Here is a 25,057-nt window from a genome sequence, read left to right as displayed (position 1 = left end):
CACATTTTCTATTTTACAGCATCTCCTTGGTAATTGATTGAGCATGTTTTTGATTGTAAGTTTAAAATACTGGGAACTTTTGTATTGTGTTACAAAGCCAGTTGTCAATTTTATTTGCGCAATAAATAAAATGTTCTATGTAAGAATGTTACTGAATCAAACGTTAACCTGTCAACGCAGTTTCCAATTCGTTATTTGCTTTCAGCTCTTTGATTATATCCAATCCGCCAATTAGCTCGCCTTTAACGTACACCTGCGGATACGTTGGCCAATCTGAGTACGTTTTTAGACCTTGCCGGACTTCTTCGTCATTCAATATATCGAATGTCTCATAGGGTACTCTACGGCAAACAAATTTTTAGTAATCAAACATTTAAATCTAAGTCTCATATAAATTCTACATACTTTGTTGCATTTACAATCTCGATTAATTGACGCGAGAAACCACAACGTGGAGCAGTACGGTCACCTTTCATGAATATCATTAGATCGGCTTTGTTAATAAGCGCCTTTAAACGATCTTCCAATGATTCGCCGCCTACCGTGCCACCAAGCTTTTTACACTTGGCAGTGATTTCAGCTACATTAACACCATCTACGCGGTCCACTGCCGAACCTTTAGTGAAGAAGATAATGGTGGGCACAGCTTCAATCTAAACAAAATTCAAGTAATTCAAAAGTGAGTGCCTGGTTTAATAGAAGATTACTGTACCTGGTGTTTCATCGATATCTCCGGAAAATTCTCAGCAATTATACTGACAAACTGCAATTTGTCGTTCAAAATCTTAGCCAACTCTTCAAGCGCTTCAAGTACATGTTTACACTGTTCAGCCCAATCGGCTGTGAAGAGCACGACTGTAGTCTTTTCGGCACTTCAGCATAGAACAAAATTCCATGGCAATTCGTTAGCGAAATTAAGAATCAAACTACACTAATATATGTAACTTACTTGACTAGTTTATTATACTCATCGGCACTCGTAACTGAAATAACTGATGGTTTGGCGGACATGTTTGTAATGTTTACGAAAAATTTAGTATACTGAAACTCCTGTTATAAATTTTTATGGAATTATCGGCAGGAAGACGCAAAGTTTAGCATCAAGTGAGGTTTTTAGGTTATGGTCAAACAAATGACAAAATTGTCAAGTGAATATATCAATATTGACAGCAGAAGTGCCGTTGCCATATGTTTCACAGGACCTTTTAAACACAGATTGGAAACACTGCAATGCAATTTCATTTTTGTTTAATGTGAAAGTTAGTTGTCTATATGCAAGTTTTGCCTATCAAACTAGTTATTAATTGAAATAGATACATCATTTTACAATCAAACAGCCGGTTGTTAAATTTTAGTACACTTTCTATATTTCCAAAATATATACGTAATTTAAATAAAAAATAATATCACGGTGCACCCTTATGCTATCAGCTGTTTGTCACTTTAGTTCTTTTCTCTCGAATCTCTCTTGGCCGTATTCATTTGATAAGAATTAGCCTATCATTTCAATAGGGAAGATAATTCCATAGACAATAGATTAAAAACAGAAGTTCAAAGTGCTGCTGTTTTGTCCAGTTTTTCATTTAAGCTTTATCACCTCAGTATATGTAAATATTATTTTTTAGTGGGAATTCGCACAGAAATACTTTCGTTTGTCACTCGTAAGCCATAAAACAAAATGCTGTCACTGTTACGCGCTACCACCGGCCTTACTCCTGTCGTGCGAGTACTTCAAAAGGTTAGGTTGGGCTCATAGGCACATCACTTGGGCATGATTTTATCATCTTTACCACTGTTTTTTATTTTAGGCAACACATCAGCACCAAGTGCGGAATTTGAATTTGCTGGAGTGCAACAGCAAAGATCTGCTGCAGAAATATGGTGTCTCTATACAGGAATTCAAAGTGCTGGATAAGTCGCCAAACGATGCGCAGAAGATCAATCAATTCGGTTAGATTTTGTTTATTAAACATTGATCTTAAATCATATTCGTTATTTTGTTTGATGGCAGAATGTCCGGAGTACGTGGTGAAGGCGCAGATTCTAGCAGGCGGTCGTGGTAAGGGGACTTTCGACAACGGGTTCAAAGGTGGTGTACATCTTACCAAACAGTCAGTATCATACCTATTAACATGCATCGCGCAATCATCCCAAAATTAATTACTTATGTCTATACATATACTTCAGGAAAGACGAAGTTCTAGAGCTGACAAATAAAATGATCGGTCACCGTCTCATTACTAAACAAACGCCAAAGTCGGGTATATTGGTAAAAAAAGTAATGGTGGCACGTAGCGTAAATATAATACGTGAAACGTACTTATCCATAGTGTTGGACCGTGAACATAATGGTCCAGTGCTCATTGCCTCGCCAGCTGGTGGTATGGACATCGAAGCGGTCGCCGAAAAGACACCAGAGAAAATCAAGACTGTACCCTTAGATCTCGACAAACCAATACCACAAGAGACACTTAGCGAAATAGCTAAATTTCTGGAGTTTAAAGGGCAGTGTATAGAGCGTGCCGCCGGCGAGATTCAAAAGCTATTCGATCTCTTCAAGGCAGTTGATGCCACACAAATCGAAATAAACCCATTAGCAGAAACCGATACTGGCGAAGTTATATCTGTTGATGCGAAATTAAACTTTGATGATAATGCCGAATATCGTCAACATGATATTTTTGCACTTCACACGGCGGAAGAAGACACAGATCCACGCGAAGTAGAAGCAGCTAAAAATAATCTCAATTACGTAGCGATGGATGGAAATATTGGCTGTCTGGTAAATGGTGCTGGTCTCGCTATGGCCACTATGGATATAATCAAGTTAAGTGGTGGAGAGCCAGCGAATTTCCTCGATGTTGGTGGTGGTGTTAAGGAAAGTCAAGTGTTGAAGGCCTTTCAAATTGTCACATCCGACCCGAAAGTGAAAGCTATACTTGTTAATGTTTTCGGTGGTATTGTTAACTGTGCTACCATTGCAAACGGTGTGGTAGCGGCTTCAAAAACTCTCAATCTTAAGGTGCCACTTATTGTACGATTGGAAGGCACAAATGTGGATGAGGCCAGAAAGATTTTGAAGGATTCGGGACTGCCTATACAAACAGCAGTGGATTTGGATGACGCTGCTCATAAAGCTGTTGCTGCTTTGCATTAATGTGTTCTCGAAGTGCTCAAATATCTTTGGATTACTGGAATTTTCAAATACAACATTGCATTTTTAATATACATATGTACATATGTACGTATGTATTAAGTTCAGGTTAAATGCTTAGAAAAAGTTGTGCGTTTTTATTTTCGTTTCAGTAGTTTATAGCAATTTTCAAATTTTTTTATTATGTGATAATTGTAAATTCAGTTGTTGGTAGTTGAGTGTTAATAAAAGTTAACATATTTCTACATAAAAGTCTAGTCCCAGAATACTTTTGGCAAAAAAAAAAAAAAATTCCACAATTTTCTTTAATTTTTTACTGATATGTATATATTTATGTTATTGTTACCCAATTTCGTTCAGAATGTGCATATAAGTTGTGTGTATATAAGTGCATACCAATTTAGTTGCGAGTTGCGAGTATAGTTGGAGGTTTGTTGTTTCTTAGTGAACTTAGCTACAATAAAATTTGATTATCTAAACAAAATTAAATTTTATCTTCCTTTCTTACAAATATCCCTAGAACTTTTATTCATATATTAAAAGTTCTCTTATGGCCCATTTTATAGCACAGCACTGTAAATAACATATTCTGTTAAGGACATGTAACATTTCTGTTATTTAGTAGCCCTTTCGTATTTACTGTTTGCCACGACCCCTATTGAGAATTAAGTAACTGTTAAACAAATTTCGTATCAAATATTCCCTGCTGTAAGGACACCGCAGATTCTGAGGGATTTTTAGTACAAACAGGCTTTAGCTATAATATTCTAAGTCCTTTTAAGTTGACAGTGGTAGCTTTTTTTCGAAGCTTTGAAAACAAAAACTTGAAAGATTAACATATGGAGACTTTTGCGTCTGAAAATGCACATCTCATTTCCGTATAACTACTATATGCATCTCTCTATATCTACATACATCTACAGCGATACCGGCTTCGTTCATCGTAAATTACATCGGTCAACCAACGGTCAACGAAATTAATTTCATCAAAGTCAAATTGGGCATTCAAAGCTCGTCACAACTGCTTAATTTTAGACATGAAATTTGTGAATTAACGTTTTGGTAAGGGATTTAGGGATTAAGGAATTGATCGGTACCCACCAGAGGTCTATATTCCATCAAAATTTCGAGAAAATCCATTTTTGAAAAATCGAAGGCATACTATACATAATTTCAACGTCACGCAATGAAATTAGTATTAAACGAAAGTCGCGGCAATTGAAAAGGTCCTACATAAAAATTTTGCCGAAAAATTACGGAAAATTAAGTTTTAAAATTTATCTTTGAATATAATTGAAGAAAAACCCAAATATTTTCGTCGACAAAAAGAAAATACATTTCAATAGGTGGAATTTTTTAATCGTCAAAATACAGGGTGGCTGATGAAAGCCGCTACCAAAAAAAAATTGAATAACTTTTTTTTCTTTTTAAGTTACCTGTTCCATTTTTGTTTCAATTTGCAGATTGATCTTTAAAATTTATTAAAATGGATAACTGGGACACGCAAACAAGAATTTGGATAGTCCGCCGCTATCACGCACTGGAGTCCGTAGTTTTGGTACAGAGAGAGTACAGGCGGATGTTTGGCGGCGATCCCCCGAGCAGATGGACCATAATGAGACTGGTGAATAATTTTGCTGAGCAAGGAACAGTCGGAACAGAAGGCCTTATCATCGAAACCCACCAGTTCGGACGGAGGAAACGATCGCTGCTGTAGCTGCAGCTACACAAAGCAATCCAAGGGTTTCAACAAGAAGCTTATCTGCTCAACTTGGTGTCAGCCGACAGTCTTTGCAAACAAAAATGCACAAAGATTTAGACTTATTTCCCTACAAAATTCAAATGGTTAACAAACTGAATGCAGAAGACTTGCCGATTCGCTTGGAATTTTGCCAGAAGATCCTGCAAATGGTGGAAGAAGACCAAAACATGTTAAACTGCCTTTTCATGTCTGATGAGGCCCATTTCGATTTAAACGGCAATGTGAACAAACAAAATTGTCGAATATGGAGTACTTCTAACCCACAGATACTCCACGAGACGGAATTGCATCCTCTTCGCGTGACAGTGTGGTGTGCGGTTTTTTCACGCTGTATTGTCGGGCCTTATTTTTTTGAAGAAAATGATCACACCGTTACGGTTACTGGAGACCGTTATTTGAAAATGCTGAAAGAATTTTTCTATCCAGAACTACGCCGAAAGAGAATTCCTTTCAACTCTGTGTGGTTTCAACAAGATGGGGCAACGTCTCACATAGCCCAGACTGTTATGACAGAGTTGCGACGAAAATTTCCCAATAAACTGATTTCAAGAAACTCCGAATTTCGTTGGCCCCCCAGGTCGCCTGACCTTACTGCACCTGACTTTTTCTTGTGGGGTTTATGTAAACAAGAAGTTTATAAAACAAAGCCAACAAATTTGGATGAACTAAAACAATCCATTCGGGCAACAATTGCGGCTATTCCTGTCGCAACTCTCAAAGCAGCAATGAACAACTTTTTACTAAGATGCCGCACTTGTGTCAACGAGCATGGGGGGCATTTAAATTCAATTATTTTTAAAACTAGTTAAGCTACATTTAATAAAATTTAATGACCTTCAACTTGAAAAAATAAATAAATGAATTCCATACACTAAAAAAAAAGTTATTTGAGTTTGTTAATGTAGCAAAATTCATCAGCCACCCTGTATATTTTGTCTCCTTCAAAATAGGCTCCATTCGAAACAATACACTTAGGCCAACGATTAATGATTAATAAACGCGTTCGAAGATATCTTCTTCAGCTCCTGCAGTGAATTCTCCTTCATGGCCTCTATCGACTCAAAGCGGCGTCCGCGGAGTGGCAATTTAAGTTTTGGGAAACGGAAAAAGACACAGTGGGCTAAATCCGGTGAATACGGTGGCTGTCCGATGATATTTGTCGAGTTTTTGATCAAAAAAGTGTTCACAATATGAGCCTTGTGAGACGGTGCGTTATCATGCTGCAAGATCTGTGAGTTTTTTCCACAATTTGGGCCGTTTCCGACGCACATTCTCTCTTAAAAGTCGCATAACTTCCAAATAATATTCTTTATTTACCGTAGAACCAATTGGAATGAATTCCGAGTGCACAACACCATGATATTCAAAGAAAACGAGTAGCCAGACTTTCACTTTTGGCCCACTTTGTTGTGGTTTTTTGGGTTTTGGCTCATGTGGATAGCGCCATTCAACCGCCCGTGGACTGGTTTGCATGTCAAACTCATATACCTACGTCTCATCACCTGTTATGATTGGGTCCGAGTTCACTTGCTCAAGCATGTCTTCAGCCACCTTCTTCCGATGAATTTTTTGAAAGAAATAAAACTCTCTTGGAACGAGTCGAGCAGCCATGCATCTCATGTCCAATTGATGGTGCAAAATGTTGCGAATTGATTCGTGAGACACGCTAAGGTCACGAGCCACCTCCCTCAAACTTAAATGATTGCTTTCCAGCACCATTTCCTTGACTTTGTTGACGTTTTCAACCGTTGAAGACGTTGATTGGCGACCAGATCGGGGCAAATCTTCCACGTCTTCTTAGCCCTCTAAAAAAATGTTTACTACTCGTAGACCCGTATTTTTGATAAATCACACTCACCATAGGCTATCCGCAACATTTTGAACGATTCGGCACACGAAATTCCGTTCAAAATACAATACAAAATTTAAGACAAATTCTTTATTCGATATTTTTATCCACAGTGAGAATCGCAGAGTACCCCTACGGTTGACTGATATAATTAAATGCCAAAAACAAGCTAATTGGCAGATCACCCTCAAACTCTGCACACTATAGGGGACAGTTGTACCAAAATTCTTAATCTATACATCAAAGGTTATCGTCGTACGTGCCAGTTGTTTATATTTTTTTTTTTTCGAAAATGGTGCAGGTTTGAAAAATGAGTTTGTGTTTTACCCTTTTTTTGTTTTCGAAGGGCTTGAAAAAGTATTAATTTTTGGAATTTTCAAAAACGGCTATGTACGACTGTAGCCAATACATGTAAAAATTAAAAAAAAATCCGTTCATAAGTCTTCGAGAAATCGAGAAGTCGTGTTCAGAAAAGTCGTTTTGAGAAAAACGCGTTTGCAGTTTTCATTGGCCGTTGCTGCCTGCGTTGTTACCTGCACTTATTGTATTGGGTATAACGTCGTCAATTTTCAAGGATTTAAGTTAATATTTTTTTGACACATTTTTGAATATATCTTCTTCAAGAAAATGCAAAAAAAAAAATTTTTTTAATCACAGTGGTGTTCCCCCTTAATAATTATTATTATTTTTTAATTATGGATAATGATTATTTTCTATGTTCTATAAATTGAATTATTTTCCGTGGTCTCCACTTGATTTGCGTGAGCGAAAAAATAATTCGTTAACCAATGTGAGCGTAATAAAATAAAATTTTGCTTTTAATAACCCCACAAAGCCAACATCAAAGAGCGTTGCCTTATAATCAACTATCCTAATACGCCAACACTCCAACAAGTGGAATTCATACGAAAGCCTAATTCAGCACATTCTTGTAGTTCTCTCGCGCAAAACGCTCTCAAAACTCTTTCAATATTCTCTGTGATTTATTTCTTGTTAACATTTGGTCTAAAAATGTTGACAAAATCGAAATTTGCCAGTTCTGCTCAAGTCAAAGCACCAAATAATATTTATATTAACCCCTAGCGGGTAATCCTTGTCGATTCGAGTAACGTTGTTTTTCTTATTGTATTTTTCACTCCATTCGTCATATCGGACTCTCTTTTCCTGCTTGGTATCGTTTATTATTATGAAAAGAAAAGTGAGAAACGTGTATGCATACATTTTCCATACAAAAAACAGTAAATAAAAAGGACTACGTCGATACGAGGAATCTTAGTTTTGAAAGATGCAAAATAACATTATTTTTTAAGGGTTAACATAAAAGTGAAAGCGAATATAAAAGTTTACATGTATATGACTCGAGAAATAATTTTAAGCATAGTTTAAGAGCGTGAAAAATTACTGTAAAAAAACTGTTATGCACGTATTTATACGAATCTACTCATATCCACGCCATGGCCAACTGCTACTAATATACTTACATACTCTCGTACGTAAAACTCCCTGTAACATTTTTATTCTGCCATCCAACAGCTTACTGCTTCTTAGCCTTTCGCTATTTTGCACCCGATTTGATGACGTTTGTGACTTTGCTGTTATGACTGCTGCAACTGTTGTTGTGCTCATATGTAGCAGTTATGAAGCTACCCAGCAGAAAAGGCCTACAAGAGTGCAACAAAATTTTGGTTCGGACTACTTAGTATCGTTTGGGCAATGGTGAACTATTTCACGTTGCAGTAAGTGCTGGTTGGAGTCGCGAAGGAATATTTTAGGTCGAACGAAAAATCCCACTTTGACCCATTTAGAGTGCTCCAATCGAGTCCAAATGTATGACCGACCCCCACTAACTTTGGACGGCCGATCCACCCATGCCAGTGGGACACCCCCTGGAACTCCCCTGGGGGTTTCCCCATACAATCATTTCAAAATATCACCATTTTTGGCCTTTACATGAGAAAAGAAACTAAAAAGTTCGACCCAAATTGGGGGAATCAGAATTCGTTTTAGAGGTATGGTTCCTTCGGCAAAGTTTCTTATTTTGATCCCTGGAATATGATTTTCACAGAGCAATGGGCGATTTTTTTGTCTCCCCACAAATCGATCCGGCCTAATGGCTATGTATGGTAATAAAGTGTCCCGTTAGTATTATCGTGAAAAGTCCTATTTCCATTTTTGAGAGACGCATAAAGTTCCTTACTCATCGTTTGCCGAATGTAACTGTTTCAACTACATATTTACATAAGTAAAAATATCAAACAAAAAATGTGTTTGCTTATCTCAAGAATCACACCTAGTATCTCCTTAAAATACGCCAACGTTCTAATCAATCGACTACTGAAGCAACTTCATCAGTGCGAGTTACATTCGTTTACTTGTGAATTTCCCTACAGGGTATGAGTGCTTCTCCCAATGTCACATGCACTCGCATAATCCCTTTTGGGTGCCATATATTCGCTTTAGACTTCTCTTCCTACCGCTGCATTTGCGTTGTAGGTATGAATGTTTTGCATATTGTTATGATTTTTATTGCGTGAATTCGCAGAAAGCAACTTTGTGTTTTTGTTTTTTGTACTTTACTTTTTTGATTTCACCAAAGTATTCACTTTTCCTGTTATTTTTTGTAATCACAGTTATGCAGTCGTAGTTGCTGTTGCTGCCGGAAGCTCTACACAGTTACACCCACGCCAAGGTCGCTGTGATGGCAACATGCGTGTCAACGGGACAGGCGACTAACAATGCAAGAACAACCAAAACCATACATACATACATACATACATACAAATTACTACACTACATGCATTGAGGTATAACAGGTGCTGTTTGCTTGGTGTTGGCAACAACACTAGTTATGTTATTGCACTTGCATTCGCCTTCAGGCGTTTGTAGCATCTTTTTTCTGTGGTTGTTGTTTTAGCTGCATTTACCATTACTTTTTTCTTAATATTTTTTTATTCTATTTTAGAGATATGCAAATTATGCATTAGCACCTTTCGCCCGAAGCGCTTTTCGCGATGCTAAACGAAATTGCATTAGAACTTCGCAAAAACAAGCTGTAAAGATGGAGCGTGTGGGTGGCGACGATGACAAACTTTTACCCAGCAAATGGCAACGTGTGAAAATTACAGGTGCTAAGTGCTTTTGATGTTATGTTGCGATTTCATTTCCCAATGGGAAAATTGCAGAAAGCATAAGGGCTTAGGGGTAGTTAGAATTTAAAAAAGAAAATGGAAAAAAAATGGGTTTTTTTTGCATATTCTTAAAGTATAATATCTTAACGATAACACTCGAGAATGGAGAATACTACGTAGGCAACAGCAAATCGATATTTTGGAAGCTCCAATAGCGGCTGAAAAACTATTACATATATGGCCCAGGAATAGATGACACAGTGTAAGTAATTTCAATATTCCTCAGTGAAGTTTACGGAATCATGATTTTTTCTGGTTAGGGATGGTAAGAACTAATTATGCTTCCAATGCTCCAATTTCTAGAGCTCTGGGTGATTTTAATTCGCTTTCAAATCATACTGGCCTGGATTTTTTTTCCACAAAGAATCACTTCACATTGGTTCAAAATAAATTGTTGAACCAAATTCTTAGTATTATCTAATAATCTTCCTCTGTAAATTATAAGAAAAGGTTTTTTTTCTTTCACTCATTACTATTGAAACTAGTTAATTATAAGTTTAATTTTACTTTGATTAATTTATTTAGCATTAATCTGTTTTTATAATATGTATTTTTTAGACCATCAATTAATTAAAAAATAAATAAATAATTCGTATAACTCCACATAAATCGACAGCAAAACTTTAAATGCGTTTTTTTTCAAAACTATGTTTTTCGAACTGGTGATAACTGTAACTTAAAAACCGCTTGGTAGATTCAATAAAATTTATACTGCTTTTGAAAAACATAAAAAACTCGGGTCGATCGTGTGATCGAAGGATTTTTTTTTTCAAAATTTGGATTTTTTTAAACAATTAATTGTCGGTTTTTTTCTCGAAAACCTGAAAAATATTTCCTGAGATCGCCATATTGTTAATTAAAAAAACAAAAGCTTCGATCAAGCAGAAGGCTATCTACAAGGGACTTCTAGAGACACGGGCGCCACACAAACAGCGATAGCTTTTACAATTAATTATTTATTATTTTTTTGTTTTTTTTGAAATTTTGCTAAAGTCAAGTCGAAACATGATGTATTAATGCTATGTTTTTATTTTTGTAACATAAAGCAACTAACTAGCAAAAAAAAATTATTAAAAATCATAATTTTTTCGGGCCTCTGACTACCCCTAACCCCATAAATAAAATAACGTAAATACTAATATAAAAAAAGTCGGGTTTAGAGGTACGGATTTTGAAATATGAGCATATAAATATTATTTTCCACATATGGAACAAAAAGTATTCAAATCAGACGCCTTTAATTATAAGTTTGCACTTAAGCACAATAGACCACATCAGAGGCCGAGTCTATTATGGCAAAACAATAATAATAATTATTACCATTTTCATATTACTTTCGAATTTGTTGTCTAATATTTATTAAGAAATAAATGCATTTCCTACGAAATTTCTAATTAAAGACTGCGTTTGAAAACACAAATCTATACAACTTTTTTCGATTGATTTCTTTTACAACGCAACTACATTTTTTTCTTTTGCATAGTCAGCCTGGAAATTAATATCAAAAGTTGTGGCACAAAAGCTCTTCAAATTACATAGCAAGTTGCAAGTTATTGGGAAAATGCACAAAGGCCGAAAAAAAATGTTGCAAATTTACGAGCGGGGCAAAAAAGTTATAAAAGTTGAATGAAAACCATTATTTAAGAACTTTTTTGGATCATCTAAATAACTAACACAGAATTTCGTTATTTATTTATTTTGTTTAATCTATGAAACAATAATTTCTTACAGAAATTATACTTTTTTCTTTTGTTGTAAAACGATTTGTTTGCTGTTTAGCAAAGGGTAGGTATTCATTCGATAGAACTCTTTCTGCTCCACAAAGCTATGTTAATTGTATTTTTGAAGTATTTAATTTTTTATTAATTTTGAGGCTTATATTTGGAATACCCAGGAGGTAAAAATCAACACTTTGACGTCGATAACACGTTCCGCAGCAGAAGGCCTTTGAAGAAAAACCTTTTGGAGAAGAACAGTCGCCAAACCAGGTGTGAATTGGCGGAAAAAATTAACTACCATCATAAGGGTCCTTCAGCATCCGCCGTATTCTTGGGACCTTGCACCGATCGATTATGCGAAGGTATAGGATGCGATGTTATTCTATCAACGTAGAATTGGTGGAAAGGGCACCAGATTATTTTAGCATACTCCAGATACGAGCCAAGAAGAGAGGTATAAAAAAGGTTTATTGTCAGTCACACCGCATCGCTATCTGACTACATATATTCGATTATGATTCCAACGATTATCATGAACTACGACATTTTCAACCTAAGAAGCCCCTTTAAACGCCTTTGAGCTATCATTGGCCCGATGAACGCTGCAACCAGCCGACCTTGTTAGTATTATTATAATTAAATAAAAAAATAAAAAATGCGTAGAACCGCAACAATACACATCCAAAGTGACTGTAGCGAAAATATGAGTATTCAAGCCATACATCACGCATTCGTTATTTATGTTCATGTAGATTCATGCGATAAAACACAACCTAAAAATATATCATACGATATTTGCTGGTGGTCGCAGAGAAAGAGAAAAGTACTCTCCGTGTTGGAGATGCCGGTTAGCACGACCAAGAAGTGGCTGCCACAATTCGTTGAACTAGCCAAAAATCCTAGCCCCTGCCTTTACTGCGCTATTCGAGCAGTACATACGAGAACATAAAGTACTCGTACGTGAGAGAACATCAATTTTTCAACCTTTTTACCAACTTCGACTAAGCAGCAAAAAAATTGGTTAGCTTGTCTTAGTTTCGTGTTTGGTTTTGATCGTTTGTTTTATTGCCATTATTTCTTTTTTAGTTGTGTTAAAATGAACCCACAATTTGTTATCAAAATTTGACAGTCACTCCTAAAAGCTCTGGACAAAGGCATGGTTCCCCCTACTTCCATATTTTCGCGCTGGGTTGCCTCTCTTTTTATTGACTTATATTTTTTATTTTGTTTATATTTTGAAGGGAAATTTTAAAGTGAGGGAGACTTAGTTATTACAGTAAAATAGTAATGCATGAGTGCATTCTTAATACAACTGAGTATATATGTATGTACATGAATACGTACTCGGGATGTCAATCCTGATGGCCCGGTGTTTTTTAACTATCGAAAACATCTTGATATGAATCGTGGGATAATTTTTTTTTTCGAAGTTTAAGTGTAGAGAAGATTTGGAATTAATAGCAATCAAAATTATAATATTTTCTTTTTTTCTTGCATTTGCTATCATATTTTAAATGTAAAATATAATATTAAATATATATATATAAACAGTAATAATAAAATTATTTTTAAATTAAAGTTATTATTAAGTTGAAGTTGTGAGACGAAATTTTTTGACGACTTTATCGAACACATTGGTCCTTGTAAACATCGAAAATCGTATGATTAATCCAGCAGCTATTTCTCAATTCACTACTCGTTTGGTTATGGCACCATTTTTCAATAAACCAATTGCTGTCCCTGAGAATATTGTGGTCAACCAACCAACTGGAGTCGAGATACTAACAAGAAGAGAGATTGTAGTCTTTTTCTACACGGAGATGAAAAGTTTCGTCTAGGTAAACACTCGTTTCTATTGTATTGTATGCAAGAATCCAGTATGTCAATAGCACTCAAATATCTCTTATACATGTTTTGCTTGCCCCCAATATATTCCTGCGATACTAAAAATTAATTATACAGCCTGTGTTAGAAAAAAGGAACCTCGATTATTCATGCAGTATAAAGATATATATTTAAAAATTGTTTACATGAAAGTATGTATGATACAAAACTACGAGTCGCAATTACTCAATAAGCCGTGTAGTCTTCATCGTTGTTCAGTATAGCCTGGCATCTTCTTCATGCTTTGAACCAGCTTTTCTGCGTTGCTCGTCGACAAACAGGACTAGATTTTGCGAACTTGACGCACGAGTAGCTTAAAATCATGGACTGACCTTCCGGCAAGATCCATTTTCATAATTCCCCACATATTTTCAATGAGGTTAGCGTCTGGGGAGTGGGAAGGCCAGTGCAATACTGTGACGCCATTTTCTTGTTTTGTTGTTTCTCAATGTGTTTTTCTGAGAGCAGCGGTTTTAATGATGTGGGACTGTAGAATATGTTCGCCTCTTTCAGTCGATGGTGTTGTTACTCACATCTATCCCCTTTTTATCAAGAACTGATCGTGCTTGGCGTAGTCACAAAGAAGCTGCTTTTTTGTCGTCACTCGCTTCAAGCCGCGCTCGGAAAAGTCATCAACACTTATACAACTGATTCCACATCATAATAAACTTTTTTGATTTTTTAATTACTTTTGCAGCCGCAGCGTAAGATAATTTCGACCCTTTCGAATTCATGCATAAAAATACCGCCTCAAAACGCCTCGCGTACTTTTCGCTCATTTTTGTTTGGTTGCGTTTACGGGAAAGTTTTGAACGACAGTAACCTGAGTTAGCACTGGCGTCGTAGCCCTTGAGTGGGACTATTCTGCAGCAAAAAGCAAAACGAAATATATCTTGAAGTTACAAGAAAAAAACCGGTTCTTTTCTTCTGACACAGACTGTAAATGTGACGCAATTACCACATATCCCCATACAAATGCATGTAAATACATAGGGGTCCAGCCAGACCGAGGTGCCCAAAGGAAGGTGTAACCTTTTAAATCCCTTTTTTCGTCCTGTTTGAGGATTCTTTTTAAAATAGAAAGATAGAAAATAGATAAATAAATTTGGCTAATTTAGAAACATATTTAATTTACGTCCAAATTCGAAAATGGTCTGGCCAGACCTGGATGCCCAATGGAAGGTTAAGGTACATGGTCATTATAACTGGATGAATCTTGTTACCTTTCCTGTTTTTATTCTGAAAGTTTCAGCATGGGCTCAAAAACACTTCCTAACCTTACTAGGAGGAGTTTAGGTAATAGGTTTTTTTACTGATCGTTGTAGCAAATTTGGTCGATACACAGGAAGGAGCTGAGAAACTTTGTGAAACTCTTACCAAGCCCAGACATAGCGCAATCTAAGCTAAAAAGTTATGACTATATGCACTGTCCTCTCCGCGGTTGTGTTTGATAGCGATAATTGTTGATCCCGGGACTCGTCAAAGCATAAAACTTTCTAAAACTCGTTAAAACTTTAGTAAATTTGATATTTTTCTTGTAAAAACTTAAAATTAAAGATAAACAATAAATAAATTTGCTTTTTGAATCGGCTATAACAAAAAACTAATCAATATTTTTTCAAACTTTTTTTTTATTTTGAAGATTGAACATTGACATTTATGAATAAAAAATAATATCGTTCAAATGACTGCCACGACTGGCTTTACAGTAAGCCATTCGATCAACCCAATTTTTAAGCACATTTTCGATTGTTTGGACTCCAATTTCATGAATGGCAACTTCGATTTCGTGTTTTAAAGCATCAATCGTCTCTGGATGCTTCGCATAGCATTTGTCCTTAACGGTTCCCCACAAAAAATAGTACAACGGGCTTAAATCGCAGCTCCGAGGCGGCCAATTGATATCGGAAATTCGGCTGATTATTCGGTTTTCAAAAACGGTAGCCAAAAGTTCGAGTGTAACTTTGGCAGTGTCACAAGTTGGCAGTGTGACAACGCATAAGAGGCCTTCCTCTTCCTCTGCTACCGCATCGAATACTTTCAGAGCCGGAGCCGGAGCGTGTGTATACATTCGGACGACATGACTCAGCCAACGTATCCGCTGGATCTTTATTCGCTGTCTATGTCGTCGTAAAGCTCATACAGCTAATCATTCCATCGTTCTAAAAAACTTCCGTAGAATCTTTCTCTCAGACACTCCAAGCGGCGTTTCATCGGATATTGTCATCGTCCACGCTTCTGCGTCATACGTTAGAACGGGCATGATGAGAGCTTTGTAGAGTGTTGATGTTGTTCGTCGAGAGGGGTCTTTACTACTCAATTGCCTACTTAGTCCAAAGTAGCACTTGCTGACAAGAGAGATTACACGTTGGATTTCAAGGCTAACATTGTTATTGGTGTTGCTGTTGGTTCCTAAATAAACGAAATCTTTTCCAAACTCGAAATCGTAACTGTCAACATCGACGTGGGTGCCGATACGCGTGTTGGTCGACTGTTTGTTTGATGACAGAAGGTACTTCATTTTGTCCTCGTTCACCACCAGACCCATTCACTTTGCTTCTTTATCCAGTTTGAAGAAGGCAGAACTAACAGAAGAGTAGAAGTTATTACTTCTGTACTGCCAGTACACACAAAGTGCAGTCCCTAACACCAGACTGCCGATATATGGATTCTAAAAAGAAAAAGATCTCCGATAATGAATGCACCCCAGCGGACTATACCATAAAGAAATACACTTAAATGGGTAAAAAAATATTGTACAATATTAGTTTTTTCATGAATTTTTTTCTAATTTCATTATTATTATTTCCCCCCCTTATGACACGATTGGGTAATCGTCTTGTGTTTGGAACTGCTCAAGACATGCGTTAGTATTCGATATCTTATATCGAAAAATTTCAGTGAGTCAAAAAAAAGTTTGTATTATTGTAAATTAAAATATTTTCTTAATAGTTAAGACGGTTCTTTCAGGAGTAGTTAAGTATTCGACACCTTATGAGTTGATCGTTTAGTATACATACATACACACATACATATTAAACATACGACAGAAATGGCAGGCTTTACACTTTTGGAATATTGAACTTTCATTATTAATTTTAATTCATGTACACACACATACATATACAAAATTAGCCATATTTTCATTATTCTCAAAAAATTCTGAAAACAACTGTTCAAATCTAAATGAAGTCAATATTTGGTTAAATGGCTGCACGCTACTAACTGCATAGTATAAAGCCAGAAAATATTGAAAGTGAAACCATACGGATGCCTTCTATTCGTCGCTGAAACTGACTGTAGGGCCCGTTGGTAAACATTCCAACGTTTTTGCCTCAAATCGAATGGCCATCGCCGCAATGTTTTATTTTGAATGCCAAATCTCAAGCCAACACCGAAATTGCGACAGTTTAAGGCACAAAGTCGAGGTGTCATTATCTATTTCTGTAAACGCGGATCGAACTAGAATTTTTATATTTGCATAAAGTACATATAGTTCTTATATTCTATTATAAATTTGAAAAAATAATGCATGTCAAGTCCGCGAATTTCGCGCGCAGCTTCGCCGCTTTGCTGCTGTTGCAAACACTTTTGCCACAAGGAGCAGACACTAAGCCAGTTGCTGCCGTAAAGAGTTTACTCGGTGGGTTCGAGAGCCAAATTGGGTGTTGAAAAGCTTTTCGTGCTTATATCCTGGCAGAAAATATTTTATTCAAAGTTAACGCAATTAAAAGTTAATTTACTTAAATTTAGTTTATGCAATTTTTTAAAACTCCACCATCGTAAAAAATTAGAAAAATAAAATAAAAACAGACAACAGCCGCTAATCACTATTAGCGACTATTAGACCAGGAATATTTTTCAACATAAATATTCATGAAAATCATTACTTAATATCATTAAGTCTAAAAAGTTTATAAAATTGTTACGAGATATAAAGTTGCGCTTTATAAAATTAAATTAAATAATATAATCTCTTAGCTGATAAATCAAACATACAATTTTTATTAAATATTATTACTGTTTTGTTAAAAAATATTTAGTACAAATATTGATGACTTCAGAGTGTTCATCCCGAAACGGCAACTAGCAATGACTTTGTGAATAGTGGTAAAAGATAACTGTCTGAATTCTGGCATAAAACTTGTCTCGTCATTCCATTTATATTTATTCATTTTTTCATCCATTAAAGTACAACTCAAATAGATTACTAATACTAATGCTTAAATACAATATTGTGTATTGTAAACAATACTGTGAGATACATTAGTCTCAATTCAAAAAGTGTATCTACAGATTAAATTTTGACTTGAGAGGCTCTCGTGCGTTAGAGAATATATCTAAATTATTATATAATTGTTTAGACTGCCTTATACAACGTGCAAGTGGTTCATTTCGACTAAACTTTGTCTTGTGATAAGGTGAATGGAACATATTGCTGAGTCTAAGCTTACGAGTGGGACTATTAAAAAGTATTAGCTCCAGCAAGAAGTGGCATTTGATATGGTTCGTAACTATGTCCCTTATAAACATTACCGATGAAATTTTTCTCCGCATATCTAAAAATGGCAATGCTAACAAAAGACATCTACTTTTATATGCGGGCAAACTGCAAGGCCAACTAAGTGAATCAATAGCAAATCTAGTGAAACGTTTCTGAACCTTCTCAATTCTTAAAGATGAACCCATATATCAGGTCAGTCCTTAAGTTCGTGCGTATTTTACCCATAATTTCACTTTTGTAAGATTTTTGCATACAAAAAATTATTCACGGAATATAACGGAACTATTTATATTTTCTTTGATATATTGTGCATTCAACAAGTGATTTTAATCGCGGATAGAAGCACGTGTTGTTAAAAAACAAAATGGAATCTTCGAACGCGTATAAGAGGCATATTTTGTACTTTTTTTATAAAACTGGTAAAAATGCAACAACTGAGAGGATACCGTGAGTGTAAGGACTGCGCAAAAGTGGTTTTCAAAATTCGGAAGTGGTAACTGCGACGTGGAGGATGCCCCGCGCGCTAGTCGTCCTGAAGTCTTTAGCTCAGACGCCTTGCTCGAGCTAGTGGAAGCTGATCCAAATTTGCCAGTCGATATGATAGCTCAGAGGGAACAGCTCACAGACACCTGGTTCAGTTGAGAAAGGTTTCAAAGCTAGGAAAATGGGACTTTCCGTCGCCAACCTTCAGCAGAGAGTGAATGTGTGTTCTCAGCTGCTGCAACGGCTTGAAAATGAAAGTTTTTTGAACCGTACCGCTATTGGTGATGAAAAATGGGTCCTTTACACTAATCCTGTTCGCAAACGCCAATGGTTAGATAAAGCTGAAACACCAGAACCGACCCCTAGAGATGGCCTTCACCCCAAGAAGACTCTCCTGTCTATTTGGTGGGATATTCCCGGTATTGTTTATTATGAACTTCTGGAACCAAACCAGACGATTACTGCTGATTATTATTCCCATCAGCTATCAAACCTGAATGAGGCACTTAACAAAAATCGACCGACTTTAGTGAATAGACGCAAAGTTTTGTTTCACCACGACAACGCAAGACCTCATACCGCAAGGCAAACATTAGGCAAGCTGAACGAGCTCGGATGGGAGCCATCCACCATACTCTCCGGATATTGCACTTTATGATTATCACCTTTTCCGTGGACTTCAATCCCATATGAGTAACAAGAACTACTCCTCAAAAGAAGCTATCCCTTATATCGAACCGTATTTTGGCTCCAATGATTAATAAATACTTTTAACATATTTTTTATTAATTTTAAAACCACCTTTAAAAAACGCACGAACTTATGGAGTGACCTGATAGAAGGGATTCCAAATAATGTTGCAATATTCGAGGTTTTATCTAACAAGAGAAAAATACATATTCTTTCGCTTAAAAATATCCCGGAACTCCCTTGAATTCCTTATTACAAAGGCAAGCATAAATCTAGACTTGGCAATCATAAAGTCTATATGTTTAGAAAACTACATTTTCGATGTAAATATGACCACCAAGTCTTTCTTTTCATACATTTTCTGATGGTAGAAATGCCCAACTTGTAATCCAAATCAATCTTTGGGTCTACTGAAGGAAATGTGCTGGCATTTACCAGCATTAAGAGGTAAGGAGTTATCATTACACCAAGCTTCCAATCTTGTTAAGTCTTCTTGAAGTCTTATGCAGTCAGTTACGTCCTCTATCCGACTGTAAATTTTCAGGTCACCTACATACATCAGACAACGTGATGTCTCAAAAAGTCTGGAATATAATTAACAACTATTAAGAACAATAGTGGCCCAAGAAGGCTAACTTAAGGTACGGCATCAGATTTTGTGTTATTTATACGAACGAATTGAGTTATATCTGTTAAATAAGATGCCAGCCACATAAGAAAGCTAGGATGAAGACCGATTGGACCCAGCACTTTAAGTAGGATACTATGGCTGATAAAAGATTTTTTCCAATTATTTAAAAATTCACCAGAAGCTAGTGATTTATTGCAGATAATTGTTAATGGTTTTGCTAACGATTTAGCACAGTTTTTTAAATAATATAGGAAGGAGGCCATCTTCTCCAGGAGTTGGGTCATTTGCCAAGGCGGAAAGGCTCTTGAGTACATCATTAAATGAGAACTGGAAACCTTTATTTGCTCGTGAGCTGTTAAAAGAGGTTTTTTCGATTTCGGTGTCAGATTGACAAACATAAACAAATCGAAAAAAATATGTAGAAAGGTTACTAATTTTTTGAATGTCCGGCAAGGTTTCCCCCAAATAAAGCATTTTTTTCGGAATTCCAGTGGTTTTCTTTTTACAGGAGCACGCAGACCGCTCTCTACCTAGTTGATGGGCTGTAGAAGATATAATATGAAAATGTCAAAGTATATTCTTAAAATACTATACCTTCGAAATATCGAATTTCGAGACCACCGGGTTCCCTTGATTCCAATTGAAAATACCTATTTACACTAATGGCCTAAAATTGATAGATTTAGAGCTGTCGAATCATAATAAACTGGGTCGCATTCACACCAATTGTTGAGCTTTTAAATCAATCCAACTTCACTAGTTTCAACTAAAGATAATCATTTTTGGCTGCCGATTTTATTTTTAAAACATAACTGATTCGAAAATGGGTGGGCAGCGACAAAAACAAAAAAACTTTTACACTTCTCATATAAAGTGGCGCAAAATTGTCACTCAACTTTGTTTTTGAATAACTTTTTTATCAAATAATATATAAAAAATATGATTTTGAGTAATGGAATGAATGTTTGTATTCTGCAGCTTTCTATGTAGTACACAAGCGTCATGTGATGAACCTATGACGAAATTTCCGATAAGCGTAATTAATTTTGCGCTCCTTATATGTATGTATATGATGGGCGTTTTAATGTGTGTATCTATGTTTGTTATTTGATCTCTGTTGCGTAAAGCTGAAATATACTTATTTTGGGTTAAGGCCATATGTATATATGTATGTATATATAAGCAAATAACAAATCATGCTATGTATTTTATTTTATTTTACTTCTTTACTTTATTTTCATTTCTTTTTTCTTTTATTGTGCTTAATTTAACTGTATTTTATTTTCATTCATTCAATTGATTTTATTTCTTTTACTATTTTATTTATTCTATTTTATTTTATTTACTTTTTTACTTCATTAAAGTTTTGATTTATTTTGCATAATCTAATTGATTTTGTTTCTTTTAATTAGTTTGCTTTACGTTTTTATTATTAGCTTCATTTTGCTTAATTTAAATGTATTTTATTTCTTTTATTTTTTTAGTTTATTTTATTTCGCTTTATTTTTCTTTATTTAATTTTACTGCAATTTATTTTATTTTACTTTAATTTGTTTTATTTCACTTTATTTTATTTTGTCTAATTTAATTGCTTTAATTTATTCTTTAACTTATTTTTTTTGTTTTATTTTATTTTATTTTATTTTATTTAACTTAATTTTATTTTATTTTTTTTATTTTATTTTATTTTATTTTATTTTATTATTATTATTATTTTTTTTTTTTTATTTTTTTTTATTTATTTATTTTTTTTTTAATTTTATTTTTTTAATTTTATTTTATTTTATTTTATTTTAAACCAATGCAGAAGGCATGGCGATGGGAACGTTAGGTGGTATAGTTTTGCATCATGCCGTAGCTAAACATATGCAGCATCAGACTCAACAACAGCAACCAATTGCATCACAACAACCTCAGCTATTATCATTACCACCTCAATCTCCAAATGTGGCTGAACATCAACCTAATGAATATGGACAACCTCAATACCCACTGCTCCAAGCTCCACACCCAGCCGAACAAAATTCCGCTCAACTTGGACATCCACAATTTCCACAATCAGCAATTCAACAACCTCCTCAATCTGGCTATCCTCATCTCTTACAACCAGTGGTTCAACAACCGCCTCAATCTGGGTATCATCAACTGTCGCAACCAACGGTTCAACAACCTCCTCAATCTGGCTATCCTCAACTCTTACAACCAGTGGTTCAACAACCGCCTCAATCTGGGTATCATCAACTCTCACAACCACCTGTTCAACAACCTTCTCAATCTGGGTATCATCAACTGTCGCAACCAGCGGTTCAACAACCTCCTCAATCTGGGTATCCTCATCTCTTACAACCAGTGGTTCAACAACCTCCTCAATCTGGGTATCATCAACTGTCACAACCAGCCGAACAACAACCTGATCACCCTCAATTACCACAACCAGCCGACCAGAATTCTGCTCAATTAGAGTATCTTCATCAGATCCCACATGCAGCCCAACAACAACCTCCTCAACCTGGTCACGTTCATTTCTCACAACCAGCCGTGCAACATCTTCCTGAATCTGTTCAACAACAACCTCGATCCCCGCCACCAGTCCAACAACAATCCCCAGAACAAGCAACATCATTGTATAGCTCACTAATTCATAGGCTTCACGAATTTAATAGGAATGATATGTTGAAAAATAGCACAACACAAGAGGTGCAATCACCACCTACAGGTGGTATACTAGATTCTCTTTTACAGATTAAGCGTCCTGTAGATCAACCGAATACACCACAACAGCAACATCAAAACGCACCACAGAATCCGGACGTGCAAGCAGCCCCAGCGGCACCAGGTGAAGTAAGTCTCTTGTTCAAATACATGATTGTTGTTTTTCTTTTACCAATATTTCTAAAACATTTCATCCCAGCAATCTGCTCAACCCCATCCGGTAATAATAGTTAATCAAGCACCACTTGCTCAAGACATCAATAAACAGCCACCTCAGCTAACTGCATTGCATCCAGCAGTGGTACAACCAGCGACAGTTGGCGGCATTCCCATACAACCTGTTCAGCACGCCCAACCGCCTCAACCCATATATCCTGTGCATCCAGCGCAAGCTACTTCGCAAGTGATTATTCCATCTAAGAAACCAGGTTACTTTGGCAAGTCTTCCGCAGACAAAATACCCCAAATGAATTTCTTCTTGATGGCAATGATGGCATTCCTTCTCATTTGGTGCAAGTAAAAGCTTTGTTGCCGGGAGAAAAGTAGGAGTATTGTGTACTTATCTATGCTTGCCCTAACCACTTCAATGTCTTCTCATACACCGCGTTGCAAAATTGTAATCACTAGTTTTTTGTAACGCAGTTCGTACTACAGCAAAAAAAAAAACAAATAATATAAAATTTCAAACTTTGTACACAAGTTTTCAAAATATCATCAAAATTTGAACTTTTTAACCAGAATTTGTATAATTTTTCTAAACTTTAAGCATGCCGTTTTATAACCTTTTCAATTTTAGTGTATCAAATGGCAAGTTTCAAGTGACTAAAAATGTAGTATCATTGATTTTTGACTATTTTCCCCCTTAGACGTCACGCCTTTTCTTCGATAAAAAGTACATGCTCTAGTTTTTTTATATAGAAGAACAACCCTAGCATCCTCAGCCAGCAAAATTCCCTTAAAAAGTATAAACTTTTGATAGAACTTTGAAATTTTTGTACAAGGTTTGAAACTTTGGGTTGAAGTCAAACTTCCATAGCTCGAACTTCTAAAACTGAACTTTTCTATAACCCAAACTAAATCGAGTATCAAAACGGCTTAGAGAGCAATATAAACTCCATTTTAGTCCCAGAACTGAAACATCTCTACCTGGAATTTCTCTATAGCTCGAGTGAGAATTGTGGCACATGTTTTTACGTGTTTTTTTTTTTTTGTAGCATGAACTGTATATTTATAAAAAACGTAGCTTTGTTTATAGTTTCACAACGAGGCAGAAGAAATCGAAGGGTCGTAGAGCCAGTATATCATCGAACTATCACAGCGAATATCTACAAATTAACCATCATTATTCAATTTTCAAATAAATAAATGTCTTCAGTAATTAAAAAATTTGCTATGAGTATGTTTTAAATCCCTTTTGGATATGTATTTACCCTCGACAGATAGCTGGTAAAAAAGAGGTCCGCGTAGTTAGTCCGCTATAATCTTTTCTTATTTGTGGGTGAATGCCTATCTTTCCTGCGGACAAACACTGACACCATTCACATCTACTTTTGGGCACTTCTACTTTAAAAAGTTGGCTCATATATCCGCTCTGTCCGAGGGGTAGTCACGCAAAAGCTCACGCGGCTCTGACGGCCATACGATTTGTTAACGTTGTTGAGGCGTAAGTCTTTCCATGATGAAATGTCAATGAATACTAAAGAAAATTATGTATTTAGTTTGACAGTAGTCACGCGTGATATGTCAAAAAACCCCAATTAAAGAAATGCCCCTAAACTGATCACCCTTTGTATGATGTTAAAATATAGCCTTTCCACTCAGTTTGGATCCCCGTTAAGCGATGCGCTATTACTATGCTGAGCATATGGGAAAACGATAGGGATACACTTAGGCCTTTTTCCATGGACATATGGTGTCCAATTGTGGCTACCATGTCGAGTCTATAATTTGTCCACAGATTATTAGTGGCACAGATTTTAGTTATTTTTCTGTAGCCAAAGACAGCCGTAGTGTCCGGCGTAACTAGTTGAATATTTATCGAAACCAACTTTCCCCCCCAAATAGAATTAGAAGGGAAATAGAACCAATTATAAGTTCAATTTTGGCAGATATTGTTACGTGAATCCGGGCTCTGGTGAGCAAAACTCACAATAAGCATAAGCAGTCAGAATAACCAAAGCGTTTTTTTTGGAAATTTCAAACAAATCCCTTATTAAACAGTTGGTCTAAACACAGACAACTATGAAGGGAAAACACATTGCAAACATTATCACATGCTAACATAGATACTTACTTTACGCGGACGCCCTAAAAGTTTTTCCTTCGATTAAGAGTTCTGAAGATGCTTTAAGACTTCAATTAGAAATTAATAGATTTCATTTCTGGTGTTGTCGGTCTCATCTACATCTCAATATAAATAAATGTTTTCACGTTACGTTCTCGAAACTACGTAACGTAGTACGAACTTCATACAGTATCTCTG

At 35.9% G+C, this 25,057-nt stretch overlaps 3 protein-coding genes across 3 annotated transcripts; 2 read left to right on the top strand and 1 right to left on the bottom strand.

Annotated features, from left to right (window-relative positions):
• Nucleotides 1-20: 20 nt before the first annotated feature.
• Nucleotides 21-1,140, bottom strand: LOC128857948 (glutaredoxin 3). The gene is made up of 4 exons (XM_054093806.1): nucleotides 950-1,140; nucleotides 713-872; nucleotides 406-653; nucleotides 21-341 (listed from the first exon to the last, which is right to left on the bottom strand). Exons 1-4 carry the CDS (start codon nucleotides 1,009-1,011, stop codon nucleotides 164-166), a joined length of 648 nt encoding a protein of 215 aa, XP_053949781.1. The 5' UTR covers nucleotides 1,012-1,140; the 3' UTR covers nucleotides 21-163.
• Nucleotides 1,141-1,475: 335 nt separating this feature from the next.
• LOC128856440 (succinate--CoA ligase [GDP-forming] subunit beta, mitochondrial) lies at nucleotides 1,476-3,589 on the top strand. Its single transcript, XM_054091743.1, has 4 exons — nucleotides 1,476-1,738; nucleotides 1,809-1,950; nucleotides 2,012-2,111; nucleotides 2,188-3,589. The coding sequence occupies exons 1-4, from the start codon at nucleotides 1,679-1,681 to the stop codon at nucleotides 3,155-3,157; spliced, it is 1,272 nt and encodes a 423-aa protein (XP_053947718.1). The 5' UTR covers nucleotides 1,476-1,678; the 3' UTR covers nucleotides 3,158-3,589.
• A 13,494-nt stretch (nucleotides 3,590-17,083) lies between these two features.
• LOC128857504 (uncharacterized) lies at nucleotides 17,084-23,095 on the top strand. Its single transcript, XM_054093256.1, has 3 exons — nucleotides 17,084-17,198; nucleotides 21,671-22,704; nucleotides 22,775-23,095. The coding sequence occupies exons 1-3, from the start codon at nucleotides 17,084-17,086 to the stop codon at nucleotides 23,093-23,095; spliced, it is 1,470 nt and encodes a 489-aa protein (XP_053949231.1).
• Nucleotides 23,096-25,057: the final 1,962 nt, after the last annotated feature.

The sequence above is a fragment of the Anastrepha ludens genome, chromosome 3 (genome assembly GCF_028408465.1).
Source record: "Anastrepha ludens isolate Willacy chromosome 3, idAnaLude1.1, whole genome shotgun sequence".
In the NCBI taxonomy this organism is placed as follows: domain Eukaryota; kingdom Metazoa; phylum Arthropoda; class Insecta; order Diptera; family Tephritidae; genus Anastrepha; species Anastrepha ludens.
The sequence above is the reverse complement of the archived record's forward strand: the minus strand, read 5'-3'. Positions and strand labels throughout refer to the sequence as shown.